This window comes from Sphaerodactylus townsendi, linkage group LG11, assembly GCF_021028975.2.
Source record: "Sphaerodactylus townsendi isolate TG3544 linkage group LG11, MPM_Stown_v2.3, whole genome shotgun sequence".
Classification (NCBI taxonomy): Eukaryota; Metazoa; Chordata; class Lepidosauria; order Squamata; family Sphaerodactylidae; genus Sphaerodactylus; species Sphaerodactylus townsendi.
Window position 1 is genome coordinate 51,587,653 of NC_059435.1, and position 15,368 is coordinate 51,603,020.

Genomic DNA, 15,368 nt, shown 5'->3' on the forward strand with positions numbered 1-15,368 from the left:
GCCTCAGTTCAATGTGGCAGGACTTACAGCTTTAAGGGCCAGACCACACAATGGTTAATAAGGGGGGTGGGTAGTCCAAGTTTTAAAAGCCTGTGGCTGCTTGATTTATCTTGGGACCACAACGCAGGGGAGAGGCTTCTTGTCTTTCTCCAACAGCTGAAAACTGAGACAGCTTTTCAAGAGACCAACATGAGGGGAACGCAGGAGTCCTACCTTTATGCCACCAACCGCCCCTACCCTCAGCCCAGGTAGCCTTTTAAAAATAATATTCCCTACAGTACTAGATTCCTTTTACCATCTTCTCAGGCATATATCACCCATGCCTACATTTCAGACATGGTGAGCAATTAAATTTGTATTCATTCTACTATGGCTTTCCCAGAGTAATCCATTTTCTTATGAAAAGTTCAATACAAATCAACCAGGATTTCCAAAGGAACACTAACTTTAAATTCAGACTGTCTGCATATATGTTATAAAGAAATCACTCTCATCCTAAGAACATATGATACTGGAAATAATTTACCCTACCTCCGTGGTGGCGAACCTATGGCACTCCAGATGTTCATGGACTACAATTCCCAGCACCCCCTGCCAGCATGGCCAATTGGCCATGCTGGCAGGGACTGATGGGACTTGTAGTCCATGAACATCTGGAGTGCCATAGGTTCGCCACCACCAGTGCCCTACAAGGCTCCGTTCGCCGGAGGGGAACCTCTTGGCGATCCCCAGTCCGAGAGATACCTGGCTGGCTTTGACAAGAGCCAAGGCTTTTACGACCCAACAGAGCCTGGTGGAACAAATTGCCTGGTGATGTCAGGGCCTTGTGGGAATTATGTCAATTCCACAGGGCCTGCAAGGCATGCCTGTTCTACTAGGCCTTTTCCAACTAGACAGCTGGATTGATTGAGCACAGCATAACATCTTTTGGTCTCTGGCGGGAGGGGGAGGAAAGGTGGGAAGGATGAACTTACATTAATTATCATCTTGTGTTTTTTTACATTGTTAATTGATTAGAATTTATATTTTTAATGTTTATGGAATGTTTTAAACTATGTTGTAACCCGCCCAGAGCCCTTCAGGGATAGAGAGGTATATAAATCCAACAAAAGAAATAAAAAAATAAAATAGGTGGAAACTTATCTGATGGCATGTCTGTGAATACTAAGGCGAGATGTGGATTAGTGAAAATATTTTTTAAAGGCATAATTCATCTCCCCCAAATTTGCTTTACCTATAAAACATATCCAATTTAAAACTCGAGAGCATTAAAAGGATGAAATCTTTATTTCAGTACTTTTGACAAAATATCCATAAAATTCAAAACTTCTACCTTTACAAAAATAGGTCTCTACAAGTGATATTCTCTCTGCAGTGCCAGTAGCAAATAGGATAAAATCATGAAAAGTCCTTCAAGTAGCCTCATCAGAAAGTCTTGTGCACTCATAACTACGCATCCAGCAATCTTAATACATAAACGTTTCATCCTCTCATCCCGTTGATAAATACACACTTCTTAATAATTTAATTGTTTAAATTAGCATTCCACAAATATACATGTAATTTAATGATCGGGCTTGAATGACCACAAAAAGTGCCTATGTACATAAGTTCCAGTCAGTGTGGAGTTGCTGCAAGGTGAACTGCATACAATCATTGAGCTGTGTTCATGTTGGTCCCACAATAAACACGTTATACGAAGCACAGCAGGAGCACAGAGTTGCAGAAGGCATTTTATCTGATGTCACTACCGGTGATGAAGATGTTGCAAAGATTATCTTCTGATACCAGAGTGTAGTTGTGCGTATGAAGACGGTGCTATAAAGCCAGAAGGAAATACAGATTGCAAAATAAGCATGGATAATCAGATGTCTTCTACAATGAACTAGATTGTCAAGTAAATGGTCAGATGCTGACTTAACGTGGTCATAAGAAACTGAAACTAAATTAAACCAGAGCATAGCCATTAAATACAGTAACGTTTACCTGACTGTACAGTTCCAAGGCGCTTCTGTAGAGCCTCCAGGCGATTGATATAATCAGTTAATGCTCTGTCAGGATCATAATTCTGTAGCTGAGAACATGCCAGAGAAACTGGACTTAAATCAGTATGGACACCATGGTACCTTGAGATGGAGAGAGAAACAATCTTACTACTCTTAACCATTACACCACACTGACTTTTTAAAAATTTGAATAATCAGGGTAGGTTTTTGTTATCTGTGGTACATTGTGGGGCCAAGTGAGGACGAAATACAGAAGGGGTTGGTCTCCCTGGGGGGAGGATGCCATTAACCCACTAACAGTTTTTTGGAGCCCACTGTATTTGCTTGTATAATGGGCTTTATTGCTAGTGAAAGATATAAGTGAAAAGGCACTGTTCTAAAGTGCCTTCAGCACATGTCATAATATAAGAAGCTGCCAATCAAATAACTAAATCTGCAGAGCATCTTTACTGGATGAAACCAAAGGTTCATCTAAGCTGGCATCTCATTGACTACACTGGTTAACAAGACAGCACCGGGAGGGCTGTAAGCGAAACATGAAGGAGACAGCTGCTACATTGCAGTGGTTTTTTTTCACTGAATCCCCTTAAGGTAGTATTTATTTTCCAGCTCCCAAATATCTAAGTAGTTCAAGACTTTGCAGAAAAAAAACATGTTATCGTATTTCCAAAATAGAATATAAGAAAACACAAACTGGAACGAGCGTTGATCTGTGGGGTTCTTACAATCTTGGCAAATATATTTCGGAAGTGTGCTTAACATTTCCTTAAAATGTCTGGAAGGAAAGAACTTACTCTAAGGACCAATGAGCCCCACGCAGACCATAAGGCCTGACAATGTGGAATAAATGGGAGTTGGGAAAGACTCAATCTCCACAGTTGTGACTATTGATACGCCTACTCTGATATGAACCTACCTGTTCAATGGGATGCCACCATCACCTGAGGCTCAGCAGGTGGCAAGCCAAGGAAGGGCCTTTTGTGCTGAAGCTCCTTCCATCTATCCTTTTCTACCAGTGAGTGAAGACTGTTTTGTTTGGCATTCCTTCGCTGATTCTTATTAGCCCTCCTCTAATGATGTGTTTTTATGTGTTAAATAAAATGTAACATACATACATACAATATGAAATGGTTTTAAATATTTATATACATTTGTATTGAAATGCTCTTTCTTGTTTCAAATATTTTCACATTTCCCATTTTGGAGATCCTGAATCGGGTGGTTTGGTGGCCTAAAAACTGTTTTAAATAAATAAATGTATTTCCTATAACAAAGAGAAATACGTAACATTTTGTAGATAACTTGTTACTGTCATAAAACAGAAGAGATCTAGAGATGTGTGTAGTTAAAAACAATGGAGAATATGCACATCTAGATCAGATACAAGTCCAATTTGATTACACACATCAGCTAGGCAGAAATCTCGGAGGAGTTCACATGGCGTAGCATGGGGTAAGATCTTTGCTTTTTTTTTATCCCTATCATCTGGTACTTGGGAGTGGGGGTGGGGGTGTTGCTGCCTCTGAACACACTGCAAGGGTTTGAATGGTGAACAATAAGCTACATCAGTGATGGCGAACCTATGGCACGGGTGCCAGAAGTGGCACTCAGAGCCCTCTCTGTGGGCACGGCCAAACAAAGTCGCCCCCCGCCCCCCACACATCTAGGCTGGCCTGGGCCGCTAGGCTCGATTATTAGAATTAAGCCTAAGACCTAGTTTTGGGAAAGCAGTGTAGGTAACCCTGTTAAGCGCTGTTAAACCCCACTGATTTTCATGCGAAGAACTAAAGTGTGATCCTTTACCAGGGAGTAAGCTCGGTTGTTAGCAATGGGGCTTGCTTCTGAGTAAACCCTCCGACTACCACCAAGCTTACTCCTGAGTAACGCGCCTCAGAGCCAACTGTTTTTTCTAAACTAAAACCTCAGTATTCAGGTTAAATTTCCGTATTGGCACTTTGCAATAAATAAGCGGGTTTTGGGTTGCAATTTGGGCACTCGGTCTCGAAAAGGTTCGCCATCACTGAGCTACATGCTGCTTTTTTTCTAAATGCAGGAAAAACAACATCAATTGTAATTTACCTGTGTTGATAGCTTAGAGATCTCAAAGACTCCAGTTCTGATCTGGATCGATAAGAAGAATGCCTCTGTTCTCCATAGAGATCCAGACCACCTGATGACTCATTGCCTACACAAATAATTTTTAAAAGTATTAATTATAAGCAACTGAGATAAGCAAATAGACTCAGTTCTGACTATTAATTACTTTCAAGCAACATTTCCTACTGGGCATAGATATAATTCCCTAACACTAATGGCCTGATACTCAATTTATTCAAACATATACAACAGCTACATAGGCTAGAAACCCAGTTTTGGAAACTCCATGACAGGGACCGTACAAATGAATGCCAAAATAGTAATAATAGAATTTGGATGGGTCTCCTGGTTCTGCACTTTAAAACATAATACCACAATCTTGTATTTCAACACTGATAGCTTGAGAACAATGCTAGGAAGTCCCCCCTCCCCCCAATAGAAATTTACAGTATCAGAATTCTATCACTGGCTCAAAGGATTTGTTTTGACATCCCTCAAGGTGTGTTCATTTAGAGTAGGGGTGGCCAACCTATGGTGATCCAGATGTTTATGGACTACAATTTCCAACTGGCCGTGCTGGCAGGGGCTGATGGGAATTGTAGCTCATGAACATCTGGAGCAGCATAGGTCGACCTCCCCTGATTTAGAGATTTGTACCTTGGGCTTTTTGTCCCCACTAGGTCCATAATTCCCTACTCTTCCGTTTTATCCTCACAACAGTTCTGTTTAATACAAGGTCAGCTCCAGCTTCACAACAGCTCTGTCAGGCAAGTTAGGTTGGGAGGGAGTGACTCACCCAAAGTCCCCCAGCAAACGTCCAGGAATCCGATTCTGGTCCCCTCATGTGCCTGTCCTTTTTCATTATTATTGGATTATTCACCACCCTTCCCTGGAGGATGGTGAATAAATCCTACTTATTCTCCCAAGTCCTGGTGCTACAGATATGGCTGCAGGGGGTAAGTTCCTGGCCCAGTTCTATGCTAAAACTCTCCAGCTAGAGACCAGTGCGTTAGAGAAAACCACCGCATTTCTAAATCCGAAATATTTCAAATTGTACTTCATTTACACCCACGCTGATTTCCTCAATGGGTGTGACTAGCTCAAGGTCACCCAGCAAGCCTGCACATGGGGTTTCATATAACCACTGCATCACACAAGCTCCATGTACCCCACTCAATCACTCATCTACATGATTTCTGATTTTTTCTTTTGCTGAAAAGTCACATTTGATTCATGGCGAATCTTGCTGGAATTTTCAAAGCAAGAGACGTTCAAAAGTGGTTTGCCATAGCCTACTTCCATATCATGATCTTGGAATTCGTTGGAGGTTTCCCATCCAAATATCTGCCAGGGTCAACCCTGCTTAGCTTCTGAGATCTGACCAGCCTGACTATCCAGGTTCAGGCTCTCTGCATACTACAACGTGCAAAAAAGATTTTATTTAATGAAAGGATTACTAAATCTCAGGAGCAAGTTTATTCAGCACTAAGAAGGAAAGAGACCTTTGTCTCTTGACTACTTCAGAAAATGCATCCATTTATTTCAATAACAACAACAACAATAATAATTTTTAAAAGACTGAGAAAAAAAAGAAAAAAAAGGAAATGCATCCATTAAACCTTTTACCTGTGCTCTGGCTAAAACCATCTCTGCTGGTGCCTACTGAACTATAACCAGTAATTCGATGCCACCGATGAACCAGGAACTTCATTCTGCATTTTAAAACAAGAGAAAAAATGGTAATAGGCTTCTAATTCAACTTCTAACATGCCAATATGGTTGCCTCAGAAATAATCTGATTCATTACTGATATGATTTTCAGATAATGAGGTTGTTCCTGTGAACCAACATGAACTGTTTATAACAAGTCATACAGAAATGAATCAGTATTACTGACATCTTGACATATGAGGATGTGGGGAGATTTTTGTTACTTGGCACACTGTTCTGCCAGATATGAGTTCACAGATCACAGGCCTCTTCTTGCCAATACTGAAACATTCAATCTATTTGTGCTTCATTTAATGATGTATATTTTAGCAAATGTACAGTGGCTCAGATGTAAAATATAGCCGATGCCTTATTTTCATCATTTTACTGCACATGATCATGGTTCTATCTGTAGGTCTGGTTCTTACTATGGATCATGGTTTTTATCATACAAACCATACCTTGAAATTGCAATTAGCACTCTCACTGCTGACCGGAATCGTGTGAAACCCTTTGGACGGTGTGTAATAACCTCCAGGTCTGTGTAGGAAGGCTGTCCACCCATCCTTGCGATAAGAGATAAGGTGGCTTCTTCACACTCCTGAAATCCACCCAGTAAGAGCAGCAAATATTTCTTCTGATAGATGAGAGCCTTCCGAAAGCTTTCCGCTCTTAAATACCGGCCATAAATTCTCTAGAATGGAAAAGAAATTAATTTTAAAAGGATATGGTATGTTAAGGCTGGAAGTCATAGTTCCTTTCCCCTCACTCATCAGAGCCCTGCCTCTTTATTGCCCTTAGCCATTACAGCTTGGGGCAGAGGCATAGCTCCTAGGGGGCGGTGTGTGTGTGTGTGTGTGTGCGCGCGTGCACGGTGCACCGGGCGCATGTCCCTGCAGGGGTGTGGTGAGGGCGTTCCAGGGGCGTGATGGGGGCGGGAGGATGTACCAGTGCACCGGCCGCTTTCCCCCCTTGCTACGCTTCTTGGGTGGAGGGGGAGCTCCACATGTTACCTGGAAAGCTGAGGTGACTATCCCATTTGCACGATCCTCCCTTTCTTGGAATTTTGACCAGATATAAACTGGTGAAGTTTGTTTAATGTATTCCAAAAAAAGGCATAATGGAAAAATATTCTTATGTTATTTTGTACAAAAGCTTATGTGCTATATAGGATTCCTAGAATGAATGACATCTCATATTTGGCTAAACTAAGTGAAAGCAACAGAAGTATTGTTTCAGGCTCTGAATCTTTCATCTCAGATTAACAGAAGGGAGGGGGGGGGGGACCAAAGCTTAGTCTTTAATACCAGAAGAAAATGTCCCAAGCAAGTCGAAGAAAAGCTTCCAACCTTCAAAGCAGCATTTTCTGAATCCGATCCCAGTTCTCTCAGAAAAGTCTCATTCCTTAACTCTCCTCTCAGTTTGACCAGCTCTGCCTCCGCCTGTTTCAGGGACTGCTGCAGAACCACTTTCTCTCTGCTCCAGATCTCTCTTTCCGAAGCAACGAGCACATCAGCATTCCCTCCATTGTACATCGATGGTCTAAAAGACTTCAGCAAACGTAAACAAAGAAATTTGAGAAGTAAGCCTCAAAAAGGTTTTGAACTGCATCACACTGCTTGATTGGGCTTTAACAAATATTGGAGAGAATGCTTTCAGAATTAATGGGGTTCTGCTCACACCAATGAAAGGACTGCTTCCATGCTTTAGATGAGACATAAAACAGGACCTTCATGTATACAATTTATGTGATCCTTACCCCTATACCATGGGCTTTAACATCATGCAAGTTGAATGTTATTTATTTAAAAATTTTATGCCACCTTCCCAGGAACCTATCCTAAGGCAGCATACAAAATAATAAAAAGTCAAAACATTTAAAAATATTAATTAAATTGAAGCATTAAAAACCCAGCCCAGCTTGTGCCCTGGAAAGACTATTAGAAGATGCCAATCCGAATATAACCAGAGAGGTGGCAAAATTCAGTGCTTATGTGGTTAAAAGGCGTGGACAAGTAGGGCAATAAAAATAGGAACTTTGGATCAATGATTTTATCTTTTATTCAAATTTTATTCCAGTTTTTAATTTGAACTTATATTATGGTTTGGACAAACAGTCTTTGGAAACTGGTTACCTCAATTTTATTTTGTATCTGGTCTGGAAATGTACTATCCGGATTTTATATTTTATATCTGATATTTTCTGGACTTTGACCGAAATAAAATATTGATTGATTGAACCCAGCCCAGGACAAAAATGGACCAGCCTGAAAGTCTGCTACCATCCACTCAAGCAGCTTGCCCAAAAACAGAATGACTGGGCAGAAATAGTATCTCAGGTCAGTGGGGTTCTGGAATGCCTTTTGCTGGAGGGGGCCACATGACCACCTCTTCCAAGGTGTTCAGTTCTACACCCATCAGCTGAAAGGCATTTATCACTTGAGGTAAAACTGTGAGGTAAAACTTAGCACACCGCAGAGCATGACAGAAATCATTGTGTTTATGTGTGTGTGTGTGTGTGTGGGGGGGAATTTATGGATTGGGATGAACAATTGCTCAGGACAAAAGCTGAAACTTAACTATGAAGCAGGCCACTTAAATGGTCAGAGCTCCCACAGAAGCGCAAGAACACGACACAATATAAAGGACTGCGACACTTACATATGCAGGATGCATGCCCCAAAATTGTTTTAGATAGCTAATCTGGTCACTAGCCCATGAAAAGCAGGTACTATAGCTATGTTTCTAAAGATTACCAAGCTAAAAGAATCCAATTACCTTGGGCATAAGATACTTATAGGACTAAGGAATACTTTGCATGCAAATCAAGAAGAAACATACCGAATCGCCACTGGGTCCTCTGTGCTGGTATCGTCTAAGTTCCTCTTCCAGTTTCATGATGACGTTTCTCAAATTGTTCTTTTCCTCACTCAGCCTACTGACAAAGCCAGTCAGTTCAGCATTTTGTTTCAGTAACCGTTCAGTCAACGAATTAAAGGGTGGTAGCTCTGAATTCAACTAGAAAGGAAAACAAGCCGAAAGAGAACAACCATCAAGAAATGGAACCCCTTAATGAAGTTTCCTTTTCTCTTACACATTGGTTCAGGTTTCAGGCCCACAATAGACAAGTTTAAGTTAGAAAATAATTGTGCTGTTGCTTGAGATCCAACCAACTGTGACCTTTTGCAGCTGAGAGAGGAAACCCAGGTGCTGGGAGGGAGTAGTATCTATCCTGGCTCCCCTCTAGTCTCCAAGGTCTAGAACGTTCCATTCAATTAGCAGAAATGAATTGTGAGCCTCGACACCTGAGAGACATGGTAGGTTTTAGTGGCTGATAACCCACCACCATTCCCTCTCCATTGGGTCACTTGGTTGTGTTAATGTAGTTAATTGCCAACATCAGCCATGGATCTGATTGACTGAATGAGTTCAGGTCAATTCAAACCTTTAGTCATAAAGTTTAGCATTTTCAGTCTGACAGAACTGCAACTGGCCAAAGGTGAAGTAATGAGGAATCAAACCCAGTTCTCCAGATTAGAGTCTGCCTCTCTTAACCATTATACCATGCTAGCTCTCCAGCTACCTACAACTTAATTGTTGGTAGCTTTTTCTTACACCTTTAATGCTGCCATGGTGTTCTTTACAGGTTTTTAAAGCATGCCAAGTAGTGGTGTGCACTCAGCTCTGCCAAACCAAAAACAGCTGTTTTGTCTTTTGGGGGCTTCCCCCACCAGCTCATTGCCCCCCACCCTCACAAAAAAGGGGTACCATATTAATGGAGCCAAAAAGCAAATCTGAAAACAACCAATTTTGACAGATTATTTTGGCTTTCTCTGGCTCATTTTACCTTAAGGTAATCTTTGTGGGGCTCTGCAGAGAATGTTTTGAGGTAGAGACATTCAAATATGCAGTGTAGCTTCAGATGACTCTTCTTAGAATAACTTCTTGGTAACTACTGAGCCAAGCGGTCCAATTTTACAGGCCACCAAAGAGCCCAACAAGTATCTCCCATAGGGTTTAATGCAGTGATGGCAAACCTTTTCGAGACCGAGTGCCCAAACTGCAACCCAAAACCTGCTTATTTATCGCAAAGTGCCAATACGGTAATTTAACCTGAATATTGAGGTTTTAGTTTAGAAAAAACGGTTGGCTCAGAAGCGCGCATTACTCAGGAGTAAGCTTGGTGGTAGTAGGAGGGTTTACTCAGAAGCAAGCCCCATTGCTAACAACCGAACTTACTCCCTGGTAAAGGATCGCGCTTTAGTTCTTCGCATGAAAATCAGTGGGGTTTAACAGCGCTTAACAGGGTTACCTACACTGCTTTCCCAAAACTAGGTCTTAGGTTTAATTCTAATAATCGAGCCCAGCGGCCCAGGCCAGCCTAGATGTGTGGGGGGCGGGGGGCGACTCTGTTTGCCCGTGCCCACAGAGAGGGCTCTGAGTGCCACTTCTGGCACCAGTGCCATAGGTTCGCCACCACTGGTTGTTTAATGGATATTCAAGTATCTCCCATAGGGTTTAATGGGTATTCAAGTATCTCCCATAGGGTTTAATGGGTATTCAAGTATCTCCCATAGGATTTAATGGATATTCAAGTATCTCCCATAGGGTTTAATTGGATTTTAAAAAAAATCCCCCTTATTGATATGGAGATTTGGGGTGGGTTTTTTTGTTTTGGATCTGCCAAAAAACTGGGTCTATTAAACGCAAATCCAAAAAATACCCTCCCAAAATTGGTGCACATTCCTACTGCAAACTCATCCCTCATTCACAGTTCTGGGTCCCATGCAGTAAATACAATAAGACTCCACAATAATTAACTATAGTTAGCATATCTGATTTTTGCATCAGAAATGTCTTCAATAAGCTTTCTTATCCTCATAATTAATCTCACCTCTGCCTCCAGGTTGGAGAAACCAGTTAACATTTGCAAATGCAACAGAACTTCTTCAATATCATTATGTATCCTAACAAAGTCTTCATCATCTGTTTTTTCAAATGGCAGCCTGAATAAATCAAAATAGAGCATAACAGCATGTGCACCAGCAGAAATGTAACGTAACAGAATACTGTTCTCTAGTCTTCATTTATCTAATTCACTTCCACACAAATAATAGGAAAACAATGTATTGTCCAAGGCTTTCACGGCCGGATTCAACTGGTTGTGGTGGGTTTTCCAGGCTGTGTGGCTGTGGTCTGGTGGATCTTGTTCGTAACGTTTCGCCTGCATCTGTGGCTGGCATCTTCAGAGGTTACACACATACTTCCCTCTGTGATACACCTCCAAAGATGCCAGCCACAGATGCAGGTGAAACATTACGAACAAGATCCACCAGACCACGGCCACACAGCCCGGAAAACCCACCAGAACCAATAGAAAAACATCTCTAATGCATGGTTAAATGATCCTATAAAGCCTAATTAAGATCTGTGCTTCCTCTTTGACCCTTTGCTAGGGACCACTGCATCTCCCCCGCAATGGGCCTGCCCTCACCCCTTGCTCTATCTAGGCTTGATGTATTTCTTACCCTACAGTGGGCTTTACTGCTAGTTATTTATAAAGCCTCTGTAATACCTAGAGTCCACAGAAAAACAAAAATACATCCTACTTGCAGCCTTACAAACAAGGCCTAAAACTAATGCTCCTGACTGAAGAAAGAATTAGGGCTCTTGTCCCAAAGTCACCATGACTTGACAGATAAAACTTTACATTATAAACTGCAGCTTGGCATCACACTAACACAACTGATTAGAACCAATTTCTTAACGAAGAGTATGAGTCAGGCCTGTAGTTTCTGAAATTTAAGAAAAAATGTAGTGGTCTACATACCGTTTACTACTACTAGTAAAAGTTAATCTAACCTGTTGGCAGCTTTGTTAGCCAGAAGTTTCACCTTGGAAGACACATTTCTTAGCGTCTGTCTGGCAACCTGCAGATCCTGGGATTCCTTGAGAACATCTCCTCCTCCTCCTTCCATGCCAATTAGAGCGGAATACGACAATTCTTTTGATTCACCGGCTCCCATTTTTTGCTGGAAGACCCACTTTCTTGTCCTCTCATTAGATGCATCCCAAGTTGCCTGTATCAGTAAATAGGTAGTAAACCTAATTATTGATTATTATGCAAATCTGATTCTTCATTAAAACAATGAAAAAACTGACAATTCTAGACAGTGATTCTGAAGAACACAATGGGTACATGGGATTAACCAGTGACGTCGTTGATCTGGAAAGTGGTATTTTTCAAAAGAAAAGTGGTTTGTTTGGTACTAATTTTTTTATTTTATTATACAAGGCCAACTAGAAAGAAATTATCCAATTGTCTAGGGAGGGGCAGTCTTTAAATGTAGCTCTACTGTTTTTCTGCAGTGTGAATCATTTAATTCTCATGATCCCCATGGGAGAGGCATACATATGTAAGTCTGCAAATGTTTGGGGATCATTTGATTCTTGATGATTGCACACACACACACACACACACACACACGCACGCACGCACGCACGCACGCACGCACGCACGCACGCACGCACACACACACACACACACACACAATCGGAGAGATACCAAGCTATACAGGACTCTGAGGTCTATTTCAAGCTATTGTTTTTTTGCTGTCAAAACACATCTGACTTAAGGCAACTCCTGATGGGGTTTTCAAAGCAAGTTTGCCTTTGCCTGCCTCCACATCATGTCCCTGGTATTCCTTGGAGGTCTCCCATTGAAACACTTGCCAGAGTTGACCCTTCTTTGCTTCTGGAATTTGATGAGATCAGGCTTTCCTGGGATATTAGGGCTTGTTTCAAACTACTACAAATGTTCCTCAACTGCTTCTCCAGCTTCTGCCAATAAGTACTGCCTACTCACTAGGAACTTAAGCCCACCTTTACAACCCCAGGGGAGAACAAATAATCAGATGAAAAGAATCTAGCTCCACAGCTGCGTGAAAGAAGAGTGGAAAGACATTACTAATAATTATGACTAAATGCATTTGTGTGCATGTACAAAAGTGTTATTTGCCCTCCACTAGTAAAACCACTTCGACCACATCTCTTTGTATAAATTGAGGGCAAAATCCCAGTTGCTGTGAATAGATGGCACTTGACCATTCTGCTGGTGCCAATGGTAGCTTTGGTAGCAATAGGATGGAAGAACTAAGGGACAGCACTAAGCAGAAAAAAAAACTGTCATGAAATGTCTGGGCCTCGTGTGTTTTGTCTGACTATAAATTTTCCTACTGATTATTTCTCTACCAAGACTGTAGATCAGTGGTTCTCAACCTTCCTAATGCTGCGACCCTTGAATACAGTTCCTCATGTTGTGGTGACCCCCAACCCTAACATTTATCCATTTTACAGATGCAGAACACTGATGCAGAGAGTCACAGGCGACCCCTGTGAAAGGGTCGTTTGACCCCCAAAGGGGTCGTGACCCACAGGTTGAGAACCACTGCTGTAGATGATGAAAGCATCAAATGTATTGTTGAAGGCTTTCAACAAATGTATTACTGAAAGCCACAAACCTTGCCTGATGCTCTTCAGAATATGTAGCTCTATAATGGAAGCAGTTATACATAAACAAGAGACTGATGAAGCTGAACTCGGTGTCCTTCTGAGGGCCCCCCTACCTCATTTAGATTTTGATGTGTAGCTATTTCCACCTTGGCCCCTGTCTCTCTCCTCTGCTCTTCTTGCTGCAGCCCTTGAATGATTTCTTGCAATTTCTTTTCCTCGCACTGCAGCCGATGAACTTGCTTTCTGCTTTCTCCAAGCTGACACCCAACATCTTCCACTTTGGACTCCAGCTCGTGCACTTTTTTCTGTGCCAAGAGATTAGCTTCTTGCTCATCTTGCAGAGTCTTCCTCTGAATCTGCCTCTCCTTTTCCATTTGTTGCTTCAGCTGCACCAGTTCCAATTTATACCTCTCCATCTCGCTAACCAGCTCCACTATACGGCCATGCTTCTCGTTCAGTCGCTTTTGCAGGTCCCCGAGTAAATCTTCAGTTGGTTTAAGGGTTCCATCCTGCCTCTTGAGTTCAGCTGCTTGAAGCTGGGCACACAACTCTTTTTCCCTTTCCAGAGCACTGCTTAGTTCAAGAACTCTGAACTGCTCTGATTCTAGGAGTATTTGAAGCTCAGAGTTACAGCTGCGCTCTTGTGACAACTGAGATGCATTCAAAGCTTCCTGGGATTGGAGTTTCTTTTCCAAATCATTTATCACCTGCTTCTCAAACTCCAAACATTTATTCAATTCCATCACTTTTTGTTTTTCACTCTCAAGAGAATATTTCAGATCCTTCCATGATCAAGAAAAGAAAGAAAGAGAAAGAGAGACAGACACACACACAGAGAGAATGTAAATGGAACTAAAATATGTCACTTAGAATCAATTTATAATCTAATACTTATATATGGTAAGACACCGGCCAAATGGTTTTGCTCACTTCCAGGGGGTTCTGATTCAGGGTAGCTTCCCCTACCCACCATTTCAACATGGAAATGACACATTTAAGGTAAACCCTGACTTCAAGAGCCAAACAGCAAACATTGTATCTATATGTTTCAGATGCCCACTTTCAAATCATATTACTAGCACTGATTATGAAATATTATTTTTTTAATAATCTACAGAGATCTCAGCTGTATCCAGAAAGCACATATCCAGAAAGCAAAGACATGTTGTGACATCTAATAGATATAATGTTGTTTTAAAAGAGAGAAAGCATGGGTAATTCCATATGCTACACCAACACTCCCCACAGGCTTGTTTATACTCATTACTCTCTCTCATGACTAACACTGTGTGGGCCAGTCTATCTATATGCAGCCCAAGAGTCCGTTAGATGTTTCAGTATGGTGGACAGCTTCTGTGTCAAGGAAAATAGTCTACATCATATGACCACAAAATGACATAAAACCTCTGCAGACTGATTATCAACAACCCCTAAAATGATACTAGATAACAGGTGTTTTTCCTTAAACACAAAAAGCTATTTCCTCAGCTGTAATGATTCTGAATATGCAAATTATGTCATTTAAGTAGTTATACACCCCACTTATTTTCCCAATGGGGACTCAAACGGCTCACAGCATCCTCTCCTCCTCAGTTTTAGCCTCAAAGCAATAATCCTGAGCCTAATTCGGGTAAGGCTGCCATAGACAGTGATTGGCTCAAGGTCGCCCCGAGAGCTTCCATGGCAGACCTCTATTACTACAGTCTAAATGATTAGAATTTTAAGAGCCATTGTTGCTCACCTCCAGCTCTTCTCTTCCTCTTCCTTCACTGCGTTCCACATTAGCTTTCTCCTTCTCCAGCGCCCACTGAAGCTCTCTTGACTTCTTCTGTTCACCCGCCAGCGTATCTTTTAGCATGGCTAGTTCCGCTGTTTTCACTTTAAGCTCATTTCTAACAGAAACCAAGATAGAGATCCCCCTTAGGTCATTGTTGGAAAAAATAAAACTACCACGGGAGGAATTGTTTACATTTGAAGAAATATACATTACAAGACTAACATACAGTTCTCATATCTTGCTTTTGCCTCCTAATAGTTAGGTAG

General features: G+C 41.6%; 1 protein-coding gene across 6 annotated transcripts in view; it reads right to left on the reverse strand.

Moving 5' to 3' along the window:
- Positions 1-1,268: 1,268 nt before the first annotated feature.
- AKAP9 (A-kinase anchoring protein 9) overlaps positions 1,269-15,368 on the reverse strand; it is a 118,973-nt gene continuing 104,873 nt past the window's right edge. For all 6 annotated transcript variants that reach the window (XM_048510855.1, XM_048510854.1, XM_048510852.1 and 3 more), the window contains 11 exons: positions 15,067-15,217; positions 13,439-14,107; positions 11,676-11,893; positions 10,708-10,819; positions 8,655-8,831; positions 7,163-7,363; positions 6,275-6,507; positions 5,730-5,815; positions 4,086-4,191; positions 1,987-2,126; positions 1,269-1,818 (listed from right to left, as the gene is read on the reverse strand). In XM_048510855.1, coding sequence (XP_048366812.1) covers positions 1,775-1,818; positions 1,987-2,126; positions 4,086-4,191; positions 5,730-5,815; positions 6,275-6,507; positions 7,163-7,363; positions 8,655-8,831; positions 10,708-10,819; positions 11,676-11,893; positions 13,439-14,107; positions 15,067-15,217 — 2,137 coding nt within the window. In that variant the 3' untranslated portion in view covers positions 1,269-1,774. The remainder of the gene's footprint in view (positions 1,819-1,986; positions 2,127-4,085; positions 4,192-5,729; positions 5,816-6,274; positions 6,508-7,162; positions 7,364-8,654; positions 8,832-10,707; positions 10,820-11,675; positions 11,894-13,438; positions 14,108-15,066; positions 15,218-15,368) is intronic.